At 35.1% G+C, this 26,788-nt stretch overlaps 6 protein-coding genes across 6 annotated transcripts; all 6 read left to right on the top strand.

The window, feature by feature from the left end:
* The first annotated feature begins 419 nt into the window (after nt 1-419).
* Nucleotides 420-2,886, top strand: LOC108805171 (protein NRT1/ PTR FAMILY 6.4). The gene is made up of 4 exons (XM_018577143.2): nt 420-617; nt 698-812; nt 950-1,167; nt 1,255-2,886. The coding sequence occupies exons 1-4, from the start codon at nt 615-617 to the stop codon at nt 2,689-2,691; spliced, it is 1,773 nt and encodes a 590-aa protein (XP_018432645.1). The 5' UTR covers nt 420-614; the 3' UTR covers nt 2,692-2,886.
* Nucleotides 2,887-4,856: 1,970 nt separating this feature from the next.
* Nucleotides 4,857-7,441, top strand: LOC108805355 (serine/threonine protein phosphatase 2A 59 kDa regulatory subunit B' zeta isoform). The gene is made up of 3 exons (XM_018577376.2): nt 4,857-5,250; nt 5,358-6,656; nt 6,740-7,441. The coding sequence occupies exons 2-3, from the start codon at nt 5,505-5,507 to the stop codon at nt 7,103-7,105; spliced, it is 1,518 nt and encodes a 505-aa protein (XP_018432878.2). The 5' UTR covers nt 4,857-5,250; nt 5,358-5,504; the 3' UTR covers nt 7,106-7,441.
* A 2,987-nt stretch (nt 7,442-10,428) lies between these two features.
* LOC108856564 (chitin elicitor receptor kinase 1) lies at nt 10,429-13,837 on the top strand. Its single transcript, XM_018630396.2, is given in 13 exon segments — nt 10,429-11,116; nt 11,119-11,328; nt 11,596-11,629; nt 11,729-11,736; nt 11,831-11,986; nt 12,079-12,263; nt 12,347-12,436; nt 12,524-12,617; nt 12,696-12,847; nt 12,931-13,019; nt 13,104-13,239; nt 13,324-13,422; nt 13,524-13,837. Coding segments are annotated over 13 exon segments (1,857 nt in total). The 5' UTR covers nt 10,429-10,674; the 3' UTR covers nt 13,686-13,837.
* A 388-nt stretch (nt 13,838-14,225) lies between these two features.
* Nucleotides 14,226-16,128, top strand: LOC108859855 (amino acid transporter AVT6B). Its single transcript, XM_057010384.1, has 5 exons — nt 14,226-14,720; nt 14,794-14,916; nt 14,999-15,202; nt 15,279-15,744; nt 15,827-16,128. Exons 1-5 carry the CDS (start codon nt 14,345-14,347, stop codon nt 15,969-15,971), a joined length of 1,314 nt encoding a protein of 437 aa, XP_056866364.1. The 5' UTR covers nt 14,226-14,344; the 3' UTR covers nt 15,972-16,128.
* Nucleotides 16,129-19,464: 3,336 nt separating this feature from the next.
* On the top strand, nt 19,465-21,614 carry LOC108857820 (uncharacterized). Its single transcript, XM_018631837.2, has 5 exons — nt 19,465-19,786; nt 20,355-20,511; nt 20,848-20,898; nt 21,012-21,104; nt 21,330-21,614. The coding sequence occupies exons 1-5, from the start codon at nt 19,635-19,637 to the stop codon at nt 21,387-21,389; spliced, it is 513 nt and encodes a 170-aa protein (XP_018487339.1). The 5' UTR covers nt 19,465-19,634; the 3' UTR covers nt 21,390-21,614.
* A 747-nt stretch (nt 21,615-22,361) lies between these two features.
* Nucleotides 22,362-25,814, top strand: LOC108857601 (senescence/dehydration-associated protein At4g35985, chloroplastic-like). The gene is made up of 5 exons (XM_018631604.2): nt 22,362-23,081; nt 23,494-23,630; nt 24,950-25,116; nt 25,253-25,337; nt 25,455-25,814. Exons 1-5 carry the CDS (start codon nt 22,485-22,487, stop codon nt 25,606-25,608), a joined length of 1,140 nt encoding a protein of 379 aa, XP_018487106.1. The 5' UTR covers nt 22,362-22,484; the 3' UTR covers nt 25,609-25,814.
* Nucleotides 25,815-26,788: the final 974 nt, after the last annotated feature.

The raw sequence follows: 26,788 nt of genomic DNA, 5'->3' as shown, positions 1-26,788 counted from the left end.
AGCAAAAAAAGAAAAAGAAGATCACGTCGAGCAATGGATCACAACCATTTGGTACACATACAAACAACAGACCGATATGCTACCAAGTGTATAATCTTAAAAACGAAAAGCAATGTGAATGGTAGGTATTTGTATGAATGTTAGGTTTTATGATTAAGAGATTTGTTCAAGGAGAAGAGGAAATGGGTAACCACAAGAAAAGGGTATAAAAAGACAAAACAGAGTAATTGAGGGGGTCGACATGGGGAATTACAAAGAAGCTGAAAACCTTGCAACCACATGAAATAAAAAAAATGTCATTGTCACACTGTTGTCTCTTGCGTATGTGTTTGTTTGGATCTGATCATCCGTGAAGAACCACACATTAAAGCAAAGCCACATTTTGAAAAAGACCCAATCAAACCCATAGGCAATATCTCTCTCTTCACATGTCCATTGAATCGAATATCCTCTCCTTTCTTCTTTTGTTTTGTTGGACTTAGATAGAATCAAAGGACACACAAAAGTGTCAAAACCCTTATCACTATAACCTCCACCATCTTCAACATCTCTCCTTATAAACAACCCTACTACACTTCTTTCTCTCCCACATTTTCTTAAGTACTCAATAAGCAATGGTGAGTTCTAGTTCTTTCTCTCTGTTTTTTTTATCTTGGCTCTGCTTTCTCTGTCTTAATGGTTTTGCTCGTCTCTTAAGGTTCATGTGTCATCGCATGGAGCAAAAGATGGCTCGGAAGAAGCCTTTGACTACAGAGGAAATCCACCTGATAAATCCAAAACCGGTGGATGGTTAGGTGCCGGTTTAATCTTAGGTACAATCTCGAGTCTCCACATCACAAAAATAACTAAAATTTACTCTGTTTTCTATACTCTGTTTTGTTCTTGCAGCTAAAACATATTCCTCTGTTTCTAAGATTCTCTGTTTCGTTTCTTTTAACAAAATGTGAAGGGAGTGAACTCTCGGAGAGAATATGCGTGATGGGCATATCGATGAATCTAGTGACGTACCTTGTCGGAGATTTACACATATCATCAGCAAAATCAGCAACCATTGTCACAAACTTCATGGGAACTCTCAACCTCTTAGGACTTCTTGGTGGTTTCTTGGCTGATGCTAAACTCGGTCGGTACAAGATGGTCGCAATCTCAGCCTCTGTCACAGCTCTGGTAAAAACCTTAAACCACATCGTTGTAGCTACACAATGGCTAGAGAAAGTTACTGACTATTCTACATTTCTGTGATAAAAAAAACAGGGAGTGTTGCTATTGACAGTGGCAACAACCATCCCAAGCATGAGACCGCCACCGTGTGATGACTTCAGAAGACTTCACCATCAGTGCGTAGAAGCAAACGGTCATCAGCTAGCTCTTCTCTACGTCGCTCTCTACACCATAGCTCTAGGCGGAGGAGGAATCAAATCCAACGTATCCGGTTTCGGGTCCGACCAGTTTGACACGAGTGATCCTAAAGAAGAGAAGCAGATGATTTTCTTCTTCAACAGATTCTACTTCTCCATCAGCCTTGGCTCTCTCTTCGCCGTGATTGCTCTGGTTTACGTCCAGGACAACGTGGGGAGAGGCTGGGGTTACGGGATCTCGGCCGCGACCATGGTGGTCGCGGCCGTGATTCTGCTATGCGGGACGAAACTGTACCGTTTCAAGAAACCTAAAGGGAGCCCTTTCACTGTTATATGGAGGGTTTGTTTCTTGGCGTGGAAGAAAAGAAAAGAAAGTTACCCTTCGCATAAGAGTCTTTTAAACGGTTATGACAACACGACGGTTCCTCACACTGAGAGGCTAAAGTGTTTAGACAAAGCCGCGGTTGTCGTCGTAGAAGAGAGCTCTCCTAGCACCACTAAGGAGTTTAAAGAGAAGGATCCGTGGATGGTATCGACCGTTACACAGGTCGAAGAAGTGAAACTTGTCGTGAAACTGATTCCCATTTGGGCAACAAACATTCTCTTCTGGACGATTTACTCCCAGATGACGACTTTCACGGTGGAACAAGCCACGTTCATGGAGCGTAAACTCGGGTCTTTCACGGTTCCCGCGGGGTCCTACTCCGCGTTTCTAATCCTCACCATTCTCCTCTTCACTTCCCTTAACGAGAGAGTCTTTGTGCCTTTAGCAAGAAAGGTCACAAAGAAACCTCAAGGGATCACCAGCCTTCAGAGAATCGGAGTAGGGCTTGTGTTGTCAATGGGTGCAATGGCGGTGGCAGCGGTTATAGAGAACGCTAGACGCGAGGCAGAAGTTACCAACGGTTATAAGATAAGCGCGTTCTGGTTGATCCCACAGTATTTCTTGGTCGGTGCGGGTGAAGCGTTTGCTTACGTTGGACAGCTTGAGTTCTTTATAAGGGAAGCACCGGAGAGGATGAAGTCGATGAGCACCGGGTTGTTCTTGAGCACGATTTCGATGGGATTCTTTGTGAGCAGCTTGCTTGTTTCTCTTGTTGATAAGGTTACGCACAAGAGCTGGCTTAGAAGCAACCTTAACAAAGCGAGATTGAACTACTTCTACTGGTTGCTTGTTGTCTTGGGAGCTTTTAACTTCTTGGTTTTTATAGTGTTTGCGATGAGGCATCAGTATAAAGCTGATATGATTAGTGTTGGGGTTGATGATTCACAGGAGAAGGAGAAGGATAACGAGAAAGACAAATCTGAGCTTGAGCTTAAAGACATTCCATAAAACCAGAGATTTGTCTTGGATCTTTCTTCCCACTTGCTTGTTGTTGCTTTGAAGATTTTCATTTTTTTTTGGTATTTTTAAAACTATAATGTGTGTATGAAATACAAGCATTTCTACATATAGTTTGGATTGTAATTTTGTAAAATTTGAAAACATTTGTTATTACTATTTAATGGTAGCTTTTCTTTTGCATCATTCAAGAATACTAAAAAATGACGTGATGTATATATAACATGCAACATTTATTGAGGTTACTAGTTACTACTACTAATTCAACTTCTTCTTGCTAGTCTTCAACTTGTGTTGTGTTACATCTCTTTACTTGATTCACTTGTGTTGTTACATCTCTTTACTTGTTACATCTGTTGTTACATTTCTGGTTACTAGTCTTTACATGTCGAATGCCAGATCGTACAAAGGTTGGAGACCCCACGTGAAGAAGCAGACTTCAGTGTATGTATATGTCGCTCCTTCCTCTTTCTCTAATGTTTTCACTCTACTTTCTTATTTTAAATGAGCCGGTAATTTTCAAAGCTATTGTTCTTATATCTTAATCAACAGGAGTCACCTGAACCAAATACTCCATTTCACGGTGTTGGAAGAACACGAACCGGATCAGACAGTTCAGACTCTGCAGCCATTGAGCCACAAGCTTCATCTAATTTGCTGATCACTACACACGTCCACCATCAATGAGCCTAGTGGTAGATCCAGCAGCGACAATAACCTCGATCCAGCTAAGATTATCTGACGGTACACGCATTGTCTCCAGGCTTAGTACTGGATGTTCAGGTTGTTGTTATTGATTTCTTCTGATAAGTGTAAATGTATTGACATTAATTGTGGTTCTTTCTTTTACGGCAAGTGATTGTGCAGATTAGTTGAGACTTCCAGATAGCGGCTTCTGCTTGTTGTGTATGTCACTATTTTTGTCAAGATCCAATAGGTATTTAGATTTTATTTTTCATTCTCTGCTCATTGTTGCCATTGTATTTCTGTCAAAAACTGAAAAATTGATAATAATATCTTGACATTTTTACCCAAAAGAAAACCAAACAACTATTCTAAATTAAGTTTGAAATTGTAGCACTACATTAAAAGTTCTGGTCTTCTTTATTTTTGTTCGCAAGTTTGAAAATCTGAATCAAATATTGGAGCCTAAACTTTTTAAGTTAGCTTTCAGCATGTCCGAAGATTTAGACAAACCATTGCTTAAACTCTTGTGCTTGTATATTAAACAACAGGAGTCAACAAAACTAACACTATTACTCCTTTTCAAAATGTTGGATGGTTTCTATCCAGATCAGTATCCAATATCACGCACCGGCTTCATCAGACTTGCTACCATTACACCACTATCATCCAGGACTGGTCCATGTCCATCTAGGGCCCCATTCAGAATGTAAAAACTGTGTCATTTTTAATGTTATTCAAACTCAATTAAAATAATACAGAAATTTCTTTTTGTTCAAAAAATGATACAGAAACTTTAAGAGAAAAATACAAAAACTATTTGAGTCCCTAAACGATGGCTTGTTTTGCCTATGCCATGGACGGACCTGCTACCATCAATGAACCAAGTGGTAAATCCTGCAGCACCAACAACATTAGTCCAGCTCATATTAACGGAGATCACACACGTTGTCTCCTAATTGGTACTCACCATACACATTCGAGGTTTCATAAAAACGCGTCTAGAGCAAATGGGTCTTACCAATTCCTCATTATGGGATGTCCTCCTAAACCATTGCTTGACTTTGACTCTCGAACTCTGTTTTCATCCAGAAAATATTAACATTTTTTCAAGTACATAAGATCAATTCTTTAGTGTCATTCAGTATAATATCAATTAGGCTGTCTTGAAGTGTTTGACCCTCAAATTTGACTCTGATCATCAGTCAACGATTTGATTCATTAGAGAAAAACAGCATTTCAAAAAGTAAGTCATAGAATTATAGAAAATGGTATATATTTCTGATGGGTTTGTATATAATAAGTTTCAGTCATCAAATTTATACAAGAAAACTCGTATCAAATTTGACCAAATTAATTCCCCTTTTACTCTGGAGTTACATTGGCGAGCTTCTTTTACACACCTGCCACCCTGTCAAAACCGTGCGTGCCCATGTTATTTGATTTTTTTTCCCCTCTCTCTCTCTCTCTCTCTGCTTTTTGTGTGATATATATTAAAAACAATTAAAAATTGAAAAATATCTGGATCTTCAGGTTGTTATTGGATCTCTTCTGATAAGTGTAAATGGATTTACAGTAACAATCCCTGGAGAGGGATAAGGAGAGGGACGATTTTTCTTCTATTTTTGTTCATTACACAACCTTAAAACCTGTCTTAAAAATCGTTATATTTTCTTTTCTTTTTCTTACAGATTATTTTTATCTGTCTGGATTTCGTTTGCCTTCTTCTGCTCTCTCTCTCTCTCTCTCTCTCTCTCTCGCTCGATTCAATTTGGGCGAGATAGGGTTTATCACCGGATCTGCAAAAAGCTTGTATCTTTATAGGGTTTGTATAGATCTCTCTCTAACCCATCTGCAAAAAAAAATGTAAGCTTTTTTTCTCCTCTTGCTTCCTTCCTTATCTCGATCTGCTTGCTTGATTGTATTCTGATACGTTTGTGGTTCGTGTTTCGCTGCGTGTGATTTGGGTTCAGGGTTCGAGTTCTTTCAATGAACTGAAACTAGGGTTTCATTCAGAAACCGAATCTGGTTATGCTAAGACAATAAAGTTCGAGACTTTGTGCCCTAAAGAGCTGATATCTCTCAGCTTTGATTCCTTGTAAGCTTAAAAAGGTTTAGAGATGATCAAACAGATATTTGGGAAGCTGCCAAGAAAGCCTTCAAAGTCATTGAACAATAATGACTCCAATGGTGAAGGAGCTGTTAACTCCTATTACGCCCCTAATCCATCAGCTTCAGCTTCAGGTTCACGTGTACCAAATGGGACTCTTGTTCCTAACTCTAACAAGAACATTCCCGTTCCACCTTCTGGTGTATTCGAGGCCTTGCCTAGCTTCAGAGAGGTTCCCATCTCCGAGAAACCTAATCTCTTCATCAAGAAGCTGACTATGTGCTGTGTTGTCTTCGACTTTAGAGATCCCTCCAAGAATCTTAAAGAGAAAGAGATTAAGAGGCAGACACTCCTCGAGCTCGTTGACTACGTCGCATCGGTTGGCGTGAAGTTTAACGAAGCTGCGATCCAGGAGCTGACGAAGATGGCTGCTGTGAATCTCTTCAGAACGTTCCCTTCCGCAAACCACGAGACTAAGATCCTGGAGATGCATGATATGGAAGATGAGGAGCCTTCCTTGGAGCCAGCTTGGCCTCACATTCAAGTCGTCTACGAGATTCTCCTCAGGTTCGTGGCTTCTCCCATGACTGACGCTAAGCTCGCAAAGCGATACATAGACCACTCCTTCGTCTTGAAGCTCTTGGACTTGTTTGATTCCGAAGATCAAAGAGAGAGGGAGTATCTCAAAACCATTCTGCACCGTGTTTACGGGAAGTTCATGGTGCATAGGCCTTACATCAGAAAGGCTATAAACAACATCTTCTACAGGTTCATCTCCGAGACTGAGAAGCATAACGGCATTGCAGAGTTGCTAGAGATTCTCGGGAGTATAATCAATGGTTTTGCTTTGCCTCTAAAAGAAGAGCACAAGCTCTTCCTTGTCCGTGCTTTGATTCCTCTCCACAAGCCTAAATGCGCGTCGGTCTATCACCAGCAGCTTTCTTATTGCATAGTTCAGTTCGTAGAGAAAGACTTTAAGCTCGCTGATTGCATCATCAGAGGCCTTTTAAAGTATTGGCCTGTTACCAACAGCTCCAAGGAAGTGATGTTTCTTGGTGAGTTGGAAGAAGTCTTGGAAGCTACTCAAGCTGCTGAGTTTCAACGCTGTATGGGGCCTTTGTTCCGACAGATCGCTCGTTGTCTCAACAGTTCGCATTTCCAGGTTCTACTTCTTGTTTTTGTGTGCTTTCTCTCTTGACAAGAGTCTTGTTACTTATAAGGAAGTTTTGTATTGTTGGTTGTTAGGTTGCTGAGAGAGCATTGTTTCTATGGAACAACGATCACATAAGAAACCTGATTACTCAGAATTACAAAGTGATCATGCCTATAGTCTTCCCAGCTCTTGAGAGGAACACTCGTGGACACTGGAACCAAGCGGTTAAGACTCTGACCCTAAACGTGAGGAAAGTGTTCTCGGACATTGACCAAACTCTCTTTGATGAGTGTTTAGCCAAATACCAAGTGGAAGAAGAGAATAAGACAGAGGTTAAAGCAAACCGGGAAAGAACATGGAAGAGGTTAGAAGACTTGGCGGCTTCAAAGACCAACATGGCAGAGCTGGTCCCAAGATTTGTGTCCTCGGTGAATCTTGCAAGCAGCTCTGAGTCCTAAGGGTAGGTACTGTGGTTTCTGCTCTGTTATGTCAGCTTATACTTTTAATGGTAACGGATACAGATTCGGGTTTGAGTTGTTGAATCGGTTTTCTTGAGGCAACCAAGAAGATATTCGAAAGAGAGAGAGGAGGGTGAGGTGAGTATATCAGTTCTCATCACTGAATACTTAACAACTTTTGTTTTTGTATGGGTTTTACTTGTTGGTTGCTTGTGATCTTCTTCTTCTGGGAATGGGCAAAACCGCATATATGTACTACTGTAAGAAACTATAGGGGATGGGTTCCTGAAAGACGAATGTATAATTATTTGGTTAAATTTAATCTTTTGGATCAAATCTATCTATACTATTATCTATGAAGTGATTTCACTTATGTGTCAACTTCTCCATATTTTTAGGTAATTTTTTATTTTTTATTTTATATATTTTTATTAGGTTTTAGCTAAATCATTAATTCATTATTTGTTTTTAGCTAAGTCACTAATTTATTAATTAAAATTACTATGAAGTGATTTCACTTATGTGTCAACTTCTCCATATTTTTAGGTAATTTTTTATTTTTTATTTTATATATTTTTATTAGGTTTTAGCTAAATCATTAATTCATTATTTGTTTTTAGCTAAGTCACTAATTTATTAATTAAAATTAACATTAATGAATCTTATATATGATTAAAACGAATTTTATTTTAATAATATTCAATTTAAATTAAAAATAATTTGAGAGGTGAATTTTTTATGTGTCATGTTCTCCATGATTTTAGGTATTTGACTTATTATATAATTAAAACGAATTTTCTATTAATAATATCAGGTTATATTTTATATTAACTAATTGATTATAAATTAATATGATAATTCATCAAAATTATATTTTAAAAGATAATTCTTATATATATTTTTTGTTATATAAAAATAATATTTTTATTATAAAAGATTAAGACATAGAAAATTTTATAATTAAATATTGTGATTTTGTTTATATATCATGTTTTCCATGATTTTAGATATTTTTGATTATTATATTATTAAAAATAATTATATTTTAATAATATTAGATTATAAAGTATATTAGCTAATTGATTATAAATGAATGTGATAAATCATCAAAATAGAAACATGTTTAAAAAATATTAAGATAATTCTTATATATATATATATATATATATATATATTTTGTTGTTGTTTTCTAGAAATAACTTTTTATTATAAAACATTAAGATATAGAACAATTATAATTAAATATTAATCAATCAAAAATATTTGTATAAAATATTTTCTAAAAAATTTCTAATATATAATTATTTGAAAAGTTTATCACAATAATAAACATATATATTTTGATGAATTTTTATCATATATATGATGTTGATTTAAACTTTATGTTAAAACATAAATAAATTTTTATTATAAAACATTAAAATATAGAACAATTATAATTAAATATTAATCAATCAAAAATATTTGTATAAAATATTTTCTAATATATAATTATTTGAAAAGTTTATCACAATAATAAACATATATATTTTGATTAATTTTTATCATATATATATGATGTTGATTTAAACTTTATGTTAAAACATAAATAATTATCTATTATGTTAATTTTTGAATTAGTAAATTATATAATTATTCGTAAGTAGTTTATGCCCGCATGTGCGGGCAAAACACCTAGTTGAGAGTGTTTTATTTATTTTTCTTTCTCCACTGTTTCGGAATAATTTCATCTGTAATTTTTTCCACCTAACTAGGTATGCAAATAATATTTTAATTATTTTGATGTATATTTAAGTTTAGATGTATTTTAAAGTTTTTGGTATTTATTTTATTTTGGATTTTCGATAATATATATATTTTTAATATATTTTGGATATTTAAGTTGATAAATACTGAAATTAAATATTTTGATAAATGTCTAAATATCCAATCCGATATGTATACCTGGATGTTCAAGCCTAATCTAATATTAAAATTAGTAGATATTGACCAATTATATATTGTATTTATTTTAGAATAATTATCCACTGATATCGAATAAAATGATATAAGAGGTGATCAGTTTATCTTTAATTTCTATGTAGAGTTATTAAAACTAACAATCATATTTTATTTAGTTTTAAAACTAAATTTAAAAAAAATCCTTATTTCTAAAATTATTATTTATTAAACGGTGGAAAAAGTTATTGTAGAGAACACTTTTTGTTTTCATTTAATTTTTACCGTTATATAATATTTATTTTATTTATTATGTATATTTAAAAATATGATTTTAACATTTTTTGTTATACAAATGTTATTTTAAAAACTTTAGTTAAAATTAGATTACTTTTAGATTAATACTAATTATAAACTACATTAATTTTAGAAATAATTTATTTATTTTAAATAATATCAAATCAAAATATAAATTAATTTCAATCATTTGTTTTATTTGGTTGAAAATATCAAAATAACAGATCTTAAAAGAGGAGATGAGTGTACATTGTTTTGAAAACCGGACTAGATACCGATTCGGTGAAGCTACTGGTTGACTGGTTAGACCGGTTCAACCGGTCGAACCAGATTTTTATTTATATAAAATGTATATAATTATATATTTATACTATATAAACTTTACTTCTATATATAATATTTTCTCTATTCTTTTTTTTATTAACTCAAAATAAATAACAAACATATAAATCTGATTACTATGTAAGCTAAAAAAAACAAATGATTTACAGCTAAAACAATCATATTTATTTATTTTTACAACTAACATTTCAAATTTTAAAAATATAGTAAAATAAAAATAGTATATGAGAGTCAAAAATATATTTTCACATTTTTTCTTAGAAAAATAAAAAAAATCAATTAAATAGTGATAGTTGAACACTAATTATAAAATATTAAATTTTAGCTAGTAATAATTAAAACACTTAAGTATACGTTAATTTTTAAGAACCGAGTTTTAAAATTAAACCGGGTCACCGGTTTTACCGGGTTTCAGCCGGTTTTACTGATTTTTATCAAATATGGGTTTTAAACCGATCCAAACTCTGCTTTTCAGCGAGTCACGGTCAGACCGGTTCGATCGGTCCGTCCGATCCGGTTTTCACAACAAAAATTGACAGAAAAAAAAAATACAACAATATTTCTGTTAGAATCATCCAAAGCACTACTCAAAAAGGAAGCAAAGTCAAACCAATAAAACACTTATAAATTAAAGGAATAAAACAATTAATATACTAACAAAATTCGGATCGATGATGCGTTCACACTATCACTTCCCTTCAACAAAAATGGCTGTCTTCCTCTGAGATTATTGACCAAAGACTTCCAAACTCCCAACAGACAGAAGTTTCTGTAATTGATCTTCTTTCTTAGTATTAAAAAAATCAAATAATATTTCCAACAATTAACAGCGCCGATCGAAATTAATAAAACTAATAATCATTCCCGAGTTGAATTTAGTCAACGTCGAATTAGTCAACCTTCCTCCTCCTTGAATCTCATCTCTCTTCTCCTCTTCTTCCCCAAAACCACACGAAAAAAAAACAAAACACAGAGACCTCAACGAATCAAACATGGAGCTACGGATCCGAATCGCTACTCTTCTTCTCCTTCTCCTCTTCTCGCCGCCGTCTCTGCTCTTCACCGTGGTCGAATCTAAATGCAGTGGAAGCTGCGACATAGCTTTAGCCTCATACTACCTCGATAACGGAACAACCCTCTCCAACATCAACCTCAACCTCAACTCTCCCGCCGCGCCTTACGACCAAGTCAACTTCGACCCGATCCTAAGATACAACCCGAACATACCGAACAAAGACACGATCCAGATGGGCTCTCGCGTTCTCGTCCCTTTCCCTTGCGAGTGCCAACCGGGAGACTTCCTTGCCCACGTGTTCAGATACAGTGTCCAACCGGAAGATACTTATGACAAAGTGGCCACCGAACATTACGCGAACCTCACGACGGAGGCGTATTTGGAGAGAACCAACTCTTTTCCGGCGACTAACATCCCGCCTCCGCCACGCTTAACGTGTCGGTGAACTGCTCTTGCGGTGACGAGAGTGTGTCGAAGGAGTACGGGTTGTTCGTTACTTACCCGCTTCGTCCTGAAGATAGTCTTGACGCGATCGCGAGTGCGTCCGGTGTACCCGCGGAGACTCTGCAGAGGTATAACCCTGGTGTTGATTTCCGGTCAGGGAGTGGGATTGTCTTTGTTCCCGGTAAAGGTAAGATCTTATACATTCTCTTTGTTGATATGCCTTATGCCTCATAAGATTGTATTAGGGTTTTCAAAGTGGAATATTTCTATATATATCTTGTGTTTTTGTTACCTAATGTAATCCGGAAAAAAAATATACTTTTAGCTTCCAATAATAAAATCAGTTAATTGGTGAATCAAGTTAAATTTCTGTGGGGTTTAATTAATTTTTCTCGTTTACCAAATGTTTCAAGCATTATCTTCTCTCACCCCTTATCACACACTCTTCTTGCAGATCCAAATGGTACATTCCCACGTTTCAAATCAAGGTAGATTAATTTTGTTTGTTGGTTTCATTGTATCTAATCGTTTCTTTGTTTCTTATAAACTTATGTTGTGCCTGTTGCTGTCTATTATGTTGTTTGTAGTGACCAAGGTTGGTTCTTCTCTCCATTTCTCTGCTTTTGATGGTATTATCAAAGAAGAAACTTGGGAGAGGTTTAGGGAAAAAAAATTGTTTTTGATATAAGCAGGTGGGCTTGGTGCTGGAGTTATAGCTGGTATATGTGTTGGAGTGTTGGTGGCTCTGTTGTTGATCTCCTTTGTCATATACTACGCTTACCGAAAGAGCAAGAAGCAACATTCTTATTCATCTTCTATCCCATTGTCTTCTAAGGTTGATCAGGGTAGGTTTTGTGATGATCACATGTACACCCAAAGGGATTTATATGTATGAGGTGGAGTGTGTTTAAGTGAGTTTTTTTTTATGAATCTGCAGCTAGCCTCCAAAGTGGAGACTTGGTTGGTACAGGAGTCTCTCCTGGCATTGCCGCTATAAGCGTGGACAAGTCTGTTGAGTTTACGTTGGAGGAACTCGCAAAGGCTACTGATAATTTCAATCTGTCTTTTAAGATCGGACAAGGTGGTTTTGGTGCTGTTTACTATGCAGAGCTGAGAGGAGAAGTAAGCAGAGATTCCTTTTTTTTTCATCCTTGTTATGTAGAGGTCTGTCTACATGGAACATTAAAGAACTATTTGCTGTGTAGAAAGCTGCAATCAAGAAGATGGACATGGAGGCATCGAAACAGTTCTTGGCGGAACTAAAAGTCTTGACACGTGTACATCATGTCAACCTGGTAAAGCTAAACTGTGTGTTTCTCTGTCAAATTAAAACATCTCCTTGATCAGATAACAAGACTTGTTGTGTTTTTTTTTTCATGAAGGTTCGTCTGATTGGTTATTGTGTAGAGGGATCTCTTTTCTTGATCTATGAGTATGTTGAGAATGGCAACCTTGGACAGCATTTACATGGATCAGGTACACACGAGTACTACTAAGATAAGGTGAAACTTGCGATCAATGATAGAGACTAAAGAGTTAATATATGTAAACTAGGACGTGAACCGCTACCGTGGACTAAGAGAGTGCAGATTGCGCTAGATTCAGCTAGAGGTTTAGAGTATATCCACGAGCACACGGTTCCGGTTTATGTTCACAGGGACATTAAATCTGCCAATATATTGATAGACCAGAGCTTCCGAGCAAAGGTTTATTCTCACTTTCTTATTAACCGAAACTGTGTTATATTTGCTTTGTTCACGGAAAGTGAGTTACTTACCGTGGTTAACAGGTAGCTGATTTCGGTTTAACAAAACTAACAGAAGTGGGAAGCTCAGCGACACGTGGTGCAATGGGTACATTTGGTTACATGGCACCTGAGTAAAGCTCATTTCTCTCTAACATATCATAAGAGTATTTGTATATCATTGTAGTGATGGTATTAATATGCAAACTGCACTGCAGGATTGTTTATGGAGAAGTGTCTGCGAAAGTGGATGTATATGCATTTGGAGTTGTACTTTACGAGTTGATCTCTGCGAAAGCCGCGGTTGTCAAGATGAACCAAGCCAGTGGTGAATTCAGAGGCCTTGTTGGTGTGGTTAGTACTTTAGTAGTAGTATTGCTTCCCTTTCTTTGAAGACATGTGTGGTCACTTACTTAAGCAATTTGCTTTCTGATGCAGTTCGAAGAAGTATTCAAGGAGACAGACAAAGAAGAAGCACTACGGAAGATTATCGACCCCAGGCTTGGGGATAACTATCCGTTTGATTCAGTATATAAGGTAAAATAATCTCTTCCTGTGTGCAATCCGGTTTATCTTATTTAAGATCGCTAAACCAAGCCAATGATGTGATTTTTTTTTATGTTTTGGTTCTGGTTTAGATGGCGGAGCTAGGGAAAGCTTGTACGCAAGAGAATGCGCAGCTACGTCCAAGTATGAGATACATTGTGGTTGCTTTGTCTACTCTGTTTTCGTCGACCGGAAACTGGGACGTTGGAAACTTCCAAAACGATGATATTGTCAGCCTTATGTCTGGCCGGTAGAGTTTGCGGTTTGCTGTTTATAGAAATGATTGTTTTATGGTTTTAACTCTAAAATTAATTTTGCTAAGCGTCAGTACATGTATATACTCTATACGAACTGTGCATGTCACCTGCTGACTATATAATAATATTTTATATCTAATTTCAGCATTTTATATGCCAATTCTAAAATTTACTAGTGAACATATGTATCCCAATTCTAAAATTGTGAACTCTGTGTTTCATACGTTTACAATTCTAGATCATATACATAAGGAGTTACGGACATAAATATCTATGTAAGAAAAATATTTATGTAAATACTAATTCATATTATTTATGACTTTACACTCAAAAATATTTTAAACCAAAATAATTTTCTAACCATTTTTTTTTTGGTTATTTTCGTGCTATAGAAGAAAAATGGTATCTAAGATTTGTTTAGAAAAAAAAAAAATCAGCAGAAAGCTGATATTAGTTCAAAAAGTCGTTAAATAGCTTCAGCGCCAACAATCAGTCGCGCGAAACTATAACTTCCATTCTCTCTCTCTCTGCATCTTCTTTTCAATCATCTCCAACGTTTCCAGAAAGGTAGTTTCGATTGCTGCTCATGTATCTTACTTAACACCATCATCGCTAATCTCTGTGATTCTTGTCCAGTGTCTCTAACCTCCCTCGCAATGTCGAGTCAAGAAGATGAAGTCCCGAACGAGCTTAACGAGCGACTGGTGCAGGAATCAGAAAGCGAAGAGTCCAACAACGGAGCTTCTTTCAACGGAGCCGTCTTCAACCTCACAACAACGATCATCGGTGCTGGAATCATGGCTCTGCCCGCGACGATGAAGATCCTCGGAATCGTTCCCGGAATCGTGATGATCATTCTCAAGGCTTTCTTGACCGACACGACGATCGAGTTCTTGCTTAGGTTTAGCGGAGGAATCGGATCGTACGGTGCTTTGATGGAAGACTCTTTCGGTAGACCTGGAAGGATTGCGTTGCAAGTCACTGTTCTTGTTAGCAACATTGGTGTTTTAATCGTTTACATGATCATCATCGGTACTCTCTTACTTTCATCTCTGCTTTCATCTTTGCATTGGTTGTTAACCTCTCTTGTTTTGGCTTGATCAAGGTGATGTTTTGCACGTTATGCTTAAAGATTGGTGTGGAGAAACCTGGTGGGACCAGAGAACTATTGTTCTTCTCTTTACAACTCTATGCGCCCTTGCTCCATTCACAGCCTTCAAGCGCATTGGTTAGTATCTATCTATATATGTTCATCAACAATGTGTTTGCTTTTGCTTCATGACTAGTAGTGCAACTCTGTTTATCTGCAGATGATTTGAGATACACATCTGCCTTATCACTTGTTCTAGCGCTTGTATTTCTTTTCATCACTGGAGGAATCGTGGTTACAAAGTTTTTCAGAGGTGGTTTGATGAAGCCAAAACTGTTCCCAAGTCTCACTGACTTGTCATCCTTCTGGAAACTCTTCACCGTTGTTCCTGTCCTTGTCAGCGCATTCATTTGTCATCCTAACGGTACAAACGAGCTTCTTTCTCTCCCGCTAAGCCTTACATTTTAAACAAGAACTCATGTTTGGAATATGTTTTACAGTCCATAATATACAGAACGAGCTTCAAGACCCCACTCAGATCAAACCCGTTGTGCGATCAGCTCTCATCATCTCCTCCTCTGTTTACATAATGACAAGCTTGTTCGGATACCTCTTGTTTGGTGAATCTACTCGTGGTGACGTTCTGAGAAATTTTGATGCCGATCTTAACATCCCTTTTGGTTCGGTTCTCAGTAAAGCAGTCAGACTCAGCTATGCATCTCATCTCCTACTTGTCTTCCCTATTATCTTCTATCCTTTGCGGGTTAACGTGGACGGTCTCTTCTTCCCTACCGCTCCATCACTTACCACCTCTAACCTGAGGTTTGCCTCCATCACTGCGGCTCTCATTGCTGTAATCTTTGTTGGTGCAAACTTCATTCCCAACATCTGGGTTGCTTTCCAAGTCACTGGAGCTACAGCTTCTCTCTGCATCGGTTTCATATTCCCTGCTGCTGTCATCTTAAAGTAAGAGTCCGTCCCTATTGCTTCATAAAACACCTGATAGATCATCATTATCTGAGTGTTATCTCTCTTGTGTTTGTTTCAGGGATCGGCATAACCAAGCAACAAAGATGGACAAGACCAAATCTGTTTTCGTGATAGTCGTTGCAGTTTTCTCCAATGCAGTCGCCATGTACAGTGCCTTTGTCAGGAAGAACCAATCCATATTTCCAAATGTGATCGAAGATTGATTTTGTTTGCTTCTCTTAGTTTAGATAGTTCTAAACAGCATTATGAATAGTTAGTTGTAGGAGATCCTTTGTTTCTTTTACTGTAAAGAAAACTTGAGAAATGTTGTTACAGTTGCTATAATAAAAAAAAAATTTCACTAAGAGTTTTTTTGCCTTTGCTTTCATGAATTATGGTTCCAATCTTAGACCATATTTAATATCCAAAATAAAATACTGTTGAACTGATATAATCGTCACTGTGAATCTTTAAGATACAGACCAGAAAAAAAACAGCAACAAGTGTCTATTAGGAGTCATCGGGACAGCTCAAAACAAAACAAGAGTTATAAGGAAACAGCCTTAAACAAAAGGCTAGAAGGAAGAATAAAGGGTTGGCTTTAAGGAATTTTACTTATCTCCATCGCTGGAATCAGCCTGAGAGGGGAAGCATGGCCTCCACAGATCTTCGCCAATAACCTCTAAAATGTTATCCCTTGAACTTTCAATTCTTCTCTGATCTGATCACTTTTCTCAAACTCTTTCTTCCACGCCATTGTCCTTTCTTCTATCTTCTGCGCAAGGTTTTGTTCGCTCAAATATTTAGTAGATATATGTCAGCCCTATGATGATTTATATGGCAACCTGCAATGACAATTAACTGAATGATTGTAAATGTTAAGGGTGGGCACTTTACCCGATATCCGAAGTGGCACCCGAATCCGATCCGAAAAATCCGAACCGAAATCCGAACCGAAGTAGCAAAATACCCGAATGGATATTAAGTTAGGAGAGACTGGATATCCGAACCCGAACGGGTAATACCCGAACCCGAATGGATATCCGAAGATAACCGAACATATGTATATTTACCTTTATTTTTCTAGTTTACATCTCTCATTTTATTTAAAATATTTAAATTGATGTTACACATACTTTAAGATCATATAGTATATATATAATTATGAAGAAAATAATTTGATATTCATTTAAAATGCATGTCAAATTTTTTTTGTTTCATGTATTAACAAAAGTTACATCCAAAGTTTAAAAACAATAGCCAAATTAATATTTTTATTTTTGAAATATTATATCCAAATCTATTAATCATTCAATCTATAAAAAATAGAAATATCAGTTAAATGAAATCTATATTTTTAAATACAAGAAACTTAAAAAATTGAAAATTTTATTTTTATTTCTTCTAAAATCTAAATATCCGAACCCGATCCAAAATAACCGAACCCGAACTAAAAATACCCGAACCCGACCCGAAGTACAGAAATACCCGAACAGGTTTTATATCCCTATACTAAAATACCCGAAAATCCGAAATACCCGATCCGAACCCGAACGGATACCCGAACGCCCACCCCTAGTAAATGTTATGATTTTCATTGATCTGAATATATAAACATCATCCCATTATAAACATTCTGATATCATGTCATATTAAATCATATAACCGTTTGTGAATATGCCAAAATAGTGTCATAACAAAAGGTCATTGGATGATAAAACCATGCAATAATATTCTGGTCATACCGTTAATGTTATAATAATTTCCCGTTTTATTAAACCATCTAGTGTCACATATGATCACAGTCATTGCAACCTACGCGCCGGATTTTTGTACAATAATATATGTTTTAGTACTTTTGAAACTATTTTGGTGTTTTATTTAAAAAAATATTTATCAAACATATAAAAATATTCCAATTTCTGCATTCATTGTTTTTAGATTATCTTTAAATAAGCAAGATGAATACATATGCAAAAATATTTTAGCCTTTTAAGTAAACTGATTTTTTGACCTTTTTATTAATCTTCGTTGCTTTTCACCAAATTTTTAATAATTGGATATTATTTTCCTGAATGTTAGAAAGCTATACAATGAATTTTGAAAGCAACAGAAACAAAGTAAATATTATTAATCGCATGTACAGTGATCTAAAATACTATAATATCAACAAATATGCATTAGAGTTTTAAATTTATACTTATACTTTAAAGTTATATCAACAAAATGAGACTAAAATATGTAAAGCATTTTATACTTATACAATCTGATTTGAACATAGTTTTAAAGTTAACAGTTTTAAAAATAATATTTATTTTATACACTAAATGTATTCATATTTTAGTCCGCTCCGTTTTTTTAATATTAGCGATCAAAGCCTCCGTACACAAGATAAACAAATACGGTGATAATGGATTTCCCTGGCGAAGACCTCTTTGTGGAACAATGTGTCCTTTCGGCTGACCATTCAGCAGGATTTTATATTGAATCGAGGAGATGCATTCCATAATCAGTTTGATCCAATGATGGTCAAATCCCATTTTTGATAGTACCTCTTGAATAAAAATCTATTCCACTCTATCATAACCCTTGCTCATATCCGTTTTAATAGCCATGAACCAGCTTTTGGTTTTAAGAGGTTTAGAGCGGTTTGAAACGATTTGTACCGGTTTAAATGATTATTATGAAACGCTGCCAACATCTTACGAGTGGTAGCAAGATTTTATTCCGCAATAAACGGAACCCACCCCACTACTCCGAATACAGTAGAACCTCTATAAATTAATAATCGATAAATTAATATACACTAAAAATCTCTATAAATTAATATATTTTTATAGTCCCAAATTAATTTTTTGTTTCAATTAGTATCTCGATAATATCTTTATAAATTAATAAAAAATTATAATTTTGGTGTAGTTCCATCATTATTAATTTATAGAGGTTTCACTGTACATGGTGACGGTTACAATATATGAATGAATATATGTAATAAATAGCTCTACAAGGTCTATAAGTTATATGCAGTTTGTACAAACTCAATTTTAATAAATGGGTATAAGTACGAGGCCTTTGTACAAATCCAAAGTAAATATACATGTTTTCAAATACAATGTTCGATCATATTATTATTTAGGAATGAATACATGTGATGTTTCAAAATATAAATACTGATGTTGCATTTTCATAAATTAATAACATATAACTTTTATAAGTTGGTTTTTAATAGAAATTAATATTCATATAAGTGTATAATTATGCAATATTACATATTTAATATAGTTACAAAAATTGTATTAAATTAAATTAATATTAAATATAATATGGTTACAAAAAAACAAATATAAAATTAAATTTCTCAAAAAGAAATTTAGACAAAAAATATACAAAGAACGGATCGAAATTTAGTATTCAATTAAATTAAGAACATGACCCTATTGATATATGTTTAGTTCAACTATTATTTTATTTATTTAAAAATAAAATAAAATATATATATCGCTTTTGCATAACATAAATATAGAAAATAAATTTCTAAAAAAAAATGTTAAACAGAAAATATACCCATCATAATATGTATGATAAAATTGTTTTAAGATTATATTTTATTAAGATAGTAAAACTAAAATTTGTAATTGAAATGAATTACAGTCAGGAAAAAAATAAAGTCCAAAACATATAAGTAATGTACAACAAACAATTCGTTCCTTCGGAATAACGCAGAAGAAATATGAAGAAAGCTTTTACCTAAAAAAGATTAAAAAAAAAATCAAATCGTGTGTGCATCTCGGAAAAAAATCAGAGCTCTTTCGTCGACGTTTGATTCTTTTCGCAATTCTCTGATTAATCGAAGCAGAGAGAGAGAGAGAGAGAGATCGGGGGGCGTAATGGACGAGGTGATGACAGTGGCGGACGCCGGCGGAAACAGGGGATTGTACGGATCTCCTCCGTCGCAGAACCCGTTTCCTCACAACCTTCCGATCATCTCCGCTTTTCTTGCATTCGCCCTCGCTCAGTTCCTCAAAGTCTTCACTAATTGGTCCGTCACATAACTTTCACTCCTCGATCTGCTAATTTTGCCTTTTATTTTACTCCTCTCTATGTTAAGAATGACTATTTGCTCCCAAGTTGCCAACTTTCTCACTGTTAGAGCATCTACAATGTAAAACTTCATTTTTTCCTCCAAAATGGACTAAAAGTGAATATAGAGTAAAATTGCTCCAACCCTACTCCATTTTTCACTCAATAATGGAGTCATGAACAAACAAAAAATAGATTAGAGTAAACTTCAAAATGGAGTGAAATATGGAATTGGGTTGGAGCATATGTTAATTCATAATCACTTTTACTTCATTTTGGAGTTAAAAATGGAGTTGGGTTGGAGATGCAACTTTTTGTTTACGATTGGTTTGTTTGAAAGTTTACAACTTTTTGCTTATGGGTTGGTTCCACAACTTGAAAGTTTGCTTCTTTGCAACTAGTTAAGATACTTAGGTCTTTACAGAGACAAAAGGGAGTCTTGTGATAGAGAATATAAAGACGTGTGATTTTTCATTTAGTAGATTCTCAGTTGTTTAGGTGGTGTGTGTCTGTGCTAGAATGTTCAGGTACAAAGAAAAGAGATGGGACTCTAAAAAGATGATTAGTTCTGGTGGAATGCCTTCCTCTCACTCTGCTACTGTCACTGCCTTAGCTCTTGCCATTGGCCTTGAAGAAGGTGCTGGATCACCCGCTTTTGCTATCGCACTTGTCTTAGCATGCGTTGTGAGTTTTTCTTCTTCTTCTCTCTTCTAGTTTCTACCATCATTTGTCTCCTACAGTGTGTTCTCCTTGTGTCATTCCTTGGCATTAAAAGTGTCTTCTTTGGCTACTAGATTCTGAAACTTTCGAACCGCTTCTTTTATTCAGTGTAGGAAAAAAAAAAGAGGAAATTTTGTTCAACTAGCAATTCAGTTTTTTTAATCATACATTTTGATTACTCAATTGTACTTCTTTTACTTGCCAACAGCATCTTTGCTGATCAAAACCAAACCAATCTTGCATTTTGATTACTCAGTCTTACAATCCATCTTTGGTATTTGTTTGTGAAATGGGTTGCAGGTAATGTATGATGCCTCTGGGGTCAGGCTTCATGCTGGTCGCCAAGCTGAGGTAAGGCCTTAGAAAAACTTATTAAAGTTCTCCAGTAGGATTTTTGCCATGCTTTCTAAACCCAAAACCTTCCTTTTGTTTGCTTGCATATGAATATGAATGGGAATTTTCAGCTACTGAATCAAATTGTTTGCGAGTTTCCGTCGGAGCATCCGTTATCCACAGTTAAACCCTTGCGTGAACTGCTCGGCCACACTCCTATCCAGGTTTGTCTATGCAGGGTTCTAATATTTGGTGCCTTCTTTTCTTACACAACTGTTCTGTTCTTCAGAAAGTATCAAGCTATACTGTCTGAGTCACTCGAACTGGTTAACATTGGGTTGTCTCCTTTAATGACTTGTATCATAGAAAATGTTAGAATCCAATTGTATCGACCCGAGGTCTGTTTGTTAAAGATGATATAGCTAAGTTATGAGATTTGAATATTACAGGTTGCAGCAGGTGCTGTTTTAGGATGCGTGGTAGCGTTTTTGATGAGGAGTACAAGCTAGTTTCTACACAACAAAGACTCCAAAAATTCTTTTGAAAATCATTAGACCCTTGAGAGAAACTTCATCAGCGATCAAGCTGAGGGTAGATTATTGGAAGTAAATGGAAAATTATTTCACATCTGTGTAATATATAGATCATAGTTTTAAGAGAATTGTCTAAGTGAACTGACTTGTCATTGTTATGCTATTTTTCTCTTCATAATTATTCTTACCTTGTTTTGTGTTTTCTAATTATCTTTTACCATTATTGATTATTGGTAGAAAATGTTAGGGTATTGATCCTTGTGAGTCAGCCTAACAGTTCTTTAACCAAGCAATGTGGAATCAGATTCAAACTCTAATATTTCACCTTCTACTTTTTCTCCATTAGTGTCTATTGGTTTAAACTCTCTTTTAAAATGTCCTATGAAAATGCAAGTCTGTAAAGTATTCTATTCTCTCTGGTGGTTGAAAAGTAAGACATGATGTCACATTCGGATAAACATTAACTAACTTCTGGGCTTTTATACGAAAAGTGCCAAAGTTGTCAATTTAGTAGAGTCGGCTTCTTGCTAAGGACCACGATGCTGAGGTTCCCACATTGGTCATCACCGTCTTGATGCTGAGGTTCACACTGGTCATTGTTGTCTTGTTCTAAAAGCTACAACTCTACAAATAAAATGAACGTTCGCATGTATCCAAAACTCTTGCACAAAAACAACTAATCAAATTCTTTTTTAAGATCAAGACATAATCATAAGCTGCTACGAAGCTCCAATGACCACCAATCTTTAAGACACTGACCATAGTTGTGTAACACGTAGAAGCATAACTTACCATAATGTAATGTACGTGTACAGTGTATTTGTGTGTATACGTGTAATGTACGTGTACAGTGTGTATTACGTCGTAAAATATTGTTCCCATATCCACCGAAAGTGAGGAAAGCTGTGGAAGCAAGAATATATTCACTCACTCGAAAGAAGATATGAAACTAAAGTTTAAATATTCCCAACAAATTAATCTTCTATCATCTGTTTCAAGATTACAAAACCTCTTAAAGAGAACGTCACTGTTAACTAGAAGAACAAACAGAAAACAAGACAGACAAGAAAAATGGGATGTTTCGGACCATCAAAATCTTCAAGAACAAGAAACCAAGAACGAGACACCACTCGAAAAACTCCACCTCAACCTCAACACCAAACCGTGAGAGCTGAAGAGATTCTATTACAAATTCCAAGATGTAGAGTCCATCTCATCGACGAATCCGAAGCTGTGGAGCTCGCCTCAGGTGACTTCAAGCTCGTCAAAGTCTCAGACAACGGCGTGACTCTTGCTATGATCGTCAGAATCGGACATGACCTTCAGTGGCCAGTGATTAAAGACGAGCCGGTTGTGAAACTCGACGCACGTGACTACCTCTTCACACTTCCGGTTAAAGACGGTGATCCACTTAGCTACGGGGTCACTTTCTCCGGCGACGACAGAGATGTAGCCGTAGTGAACAGCTTGAAGTTGCTTGACGAGTTCTTGAAGGAGAACTCTTGTTTCTCGTACTCGGCTTCGAGTAAAGTTGACAATGGAATCGACTGGAAAGAGTTTGCTCCGAGGATTGAAGATTATAACAACGTTGTTGCTAAGGCGATTGCTGGAGGAACAGGACATATCATTAGAGGACTCTTCAGTTGCAGCAATGCTTACACCAACCAGGTGTTTATCACACTCTTATATACTCCTTCCCCTTTTTATGTGATGTTTTATAAGTTTATATGCCAAACTTGACTTTGTTTCAGATTTTGTGACCTTTTGCGTTATGTAAACATTGTTGTGATTAGATTCAAATATGTCAACTAGCTAGTCAAAATTCAAATAGTGTGACTAAATGGTTTATGTAGTAAGGGAAAAGATGTATAACTTTTCTTTTTAATTTAGAACATCCTGAAACAAATAAACGGAAGGAGTATTAGAAGATTGTGGGTGTGATATGAACCCAAATGATCTTGTCTTATAATTAGAAAGCATGCATGAATTATCTTGATGTTAATGAGAGATTCTTATCTTCATTAGTTAGTGTGTATATATACGATTAATATGGTCATGACTTGCGAGTTTTATTGAACAGGTTCACAAGGGAGGTGAAGTAATGATTACAAAGGCTGATCAGGAGAAGAGTGGTGCCTCTCAGAGAAATGGAGGTTACAACAGTGGAAACTCCAGCAGTACCGAGAGGAAAAATGGAATCAACACAAACCTTCAGCGGTATTCACTCTTTTGACAAAAAAAAAAAAAAATCTTAAGTTTATTCTGGTTAAAATATAGGTTGTTTTCAAATTTAGTTTCTGCGTTTGCGTTTCCTTACATGAGGAAAAAACATCATATTCTTGAAATATAAAAACATCTTTTTCTGTTGCCCAAAAAAAAACATCCTTTTCTATAAATATTTATGCAACCTTTTACTTTACTTATGGCGTTTTACACTTTATAAATAATACAAAATTTTGTTATTAAGATTATGTGGATATATTTTGAAAATAGTAAAAGTATACAATTAGTGTAAATATAAATATATACTATTAAAACTGAAGTACAAAATTGAAATGTTTGGAAACAAAGATAGTAAATTAAATGAAGATTGTTTGGAAACATGGATAGTAAATTAAATATTTTCTTTTATTTGTACATTTAGTTTTACATTTATAATAAATTAATTACTTCTTTTTGTATTTCTTTCTTATTTTCAGATTTTACCACTTCATTTAAAATCAAATATTAAAATTAATTAACTATAATGATAAAGAAATATAAATCAATTAATTTATTAATATATATGTTTTCGGATCTGCAAAAGGAATATATTCAGTTTTGCTTAATTGATTTGAAATCATAATTTTTAAGAAATAATTACATGTAAAAAACTAATCAACTGTGATTCTCTACAAATCTAACATTCCAATTTAGATTTTTATTCGGTTTTATATAAAATAATCTGACCCAATTCTTTAAATAATTGACATATTAATTTTATATAAAATAAAGTGAACTACAATATTTTGTTACAATTTATGGTTGTTGTTTCTTTGCGGTGGAAATAAAAACATAAATTCTAATATATCATATATATTAATTTGCTACATAAAATTTTCAAGAAAACAAAATATCATAAAATTAATAATAATTCATAAAAAACTACTGTAAAATAAATAATTTTCAAAAAAATAAACAAAAAAGAAATATGTTGATATATAAATTAACTAAAAATATGAATAAATTATTTAAGGTATACAACTTTGTAAAACTATTACTAAAATGTTTACGACTCACAATATTTCACCGACGCCCCTGTTACAATACAATGATTAAATAGTTTTCTTAATTAGTAAAAGTGGAACCATTAGATTGTAATTTTTGAAATGTTTATATATATCATAGAAATAAAAACTCGTCCAGTCGGACGGGTTATGATCTAGTTTAAATTTAAACACCAAGGCAAACCGAAACAAATATTAGAGACATCAATTTTTCGTTCTTGAGTCTATTGATATCTTGGATGCTTTGTTGGATCGATGTAATATATTTAGAGTGAGGAAGCTTTCAATGGCAACAGAGCAGCTGAGCAAGACGATGTTGAATGGTGCTGGAGTTGTGAGCGGCTCTGTGATGGTTCCTGTGATGAAGTCGAAACCAGGGAAAGCTTTCTTCTCCATGGTTCCAGGGGAGGTTCTCTTGGCTTCACTTGATGCCCTTAGTAAGTTACAGAGAGATGAGAATAACTATATCTATATATAAATATAATGATTTTCTGGGGTCAAAACTCAGAACAAATATATGTGATAGGGTGAAAGCTTAATGAAATGTAAATACTGTTTGGCTCGATCCAATAGATAAAATACTAGATGCAGCAGAAGCCGCAGAGAGACAAGCTCTTTCTGCTACATCCAGGGCTGCTACCAGAATGGTCAGTGAGAGGTAACTTTTTGAGGTTCATTCATGTATAACATGGGTTCATGACATATCAACAGTGATCATACACATTAAAGGTACGTTGAGGTGATAATAAACTGATAATCACGTTTGGCAAAGCAGGTTTGGAGAGAACGCAGGGGAGGCGACGGGAGACGTACTAGCAACTGCGGGCCACGCGGCTGGAACAGCATGGAATGTTTTTCAGATCCGCAAGTCTTTCTATCCTTCATCTTCTCTCAAATCTGGGATCGTAAGAAATGCTCCAAGAAAGTGATCACAATGGGTTTTCATCTACTTATATCAGCTTATGATCGATGCTAAACCTAAACCAAGTTCAGTTTCATATTAGACTGCCTACGTAACCCACGAAGGATACTCATCAGCTATACTATATTGTGTAACATTACCCAACATTATTATATAAGTTCAGTAATTTGTGATTAGACACATCAAATTTAATGGTGGAGAGATTAATTAATCTTGGAATGTTCAAAAGTTCAACTGTCAAATCACCGCAAGGGCTAACCCGCCTTCGTCAACGGTTCACTAAACTCACGCTATAATTGGTTTGACCCGATTCCACCATAAATTCTCAATGTATTATGTCTCCAAAAATTATCGGTTCCCTTAAAAATTCGACACACACATGCATATCTTCGTGTACCACCGCAAAGTAATGATTTGATCTATCTAGTCTAGTGCTCGGTAACATCTTATATAGTAGATGATTGCAAATTGCAATATTGTTTTATATACAGGAGATGAATACTCTTCCAACATATATATAGGATATTAACATTTTTGTGGAAACAAGACGAGGTTAATAAAATACGGTAAATGTAAATGTAGAAGCTTTATAATGTTAATTAAACTGTCGAAAAGAGAGACAAATTCAAGAAGACTTTGGTACATTTACATATACTAAAATCTAAAATGTTAGCAAAATTAATTAATTGCATATATTTCCAGACCGGACAACCCCAATAGAAAGGGTGATCGGTTGTGGACGTAAATGCTCTAAAAAAACCAAAATTTAGCTTAGAGTCATATATGTAAACCAATCATGAATTTTTTCTTTTTAAAAAGTACAGCAAAAATATCTTTGAAAAATCAAAAAAGAAAAATTGTGGAAAGTTTTATTTCTAGAGTAAAAAAGTGCTTTAAAAATCTACAGCAGAAATAGGTACATTAATTAAATCTACACCTATTATTCCAAATAAAAACCACAGCATTTATCAATCATCCTCCAAAATTCATGTTTTTAGGCTTACAGCGATGAAAACCGAAACCATCTGTCTTCAGCGACTATTTTTAACCCCTAGAAGTATCACTTTCACCGGCTATCCGACATGAATATAGTAGATGCTTCGGCTCAGATGAGTTCAGAATAACAGCCAAGGACGTCGTTAGGAAAAGAGAAGAGTCTCTCGGTTCATTTTTGAACATCAAGACTC

This window comes from Raphanus sativus, chromosome 5 (assembly GCF_000801105.2).
Source record: "Raphanus sativus cultivar WK10039 chromosome 5, ASM80110v3, whole genome shotgun sequence".
Classification (NCBI taxonomy): domain Eukaryota; kingdom Viridiplantae; phylum Streptophyta; class Magnoliopsida; order Brassicales; family Brassicaceae; genus Raphanus; species Raphanus sativus.
Note: the sequence above shows the minus strand (reverse complement) of the source record. Positions and strands in the feature narration are given on the sequence as shown.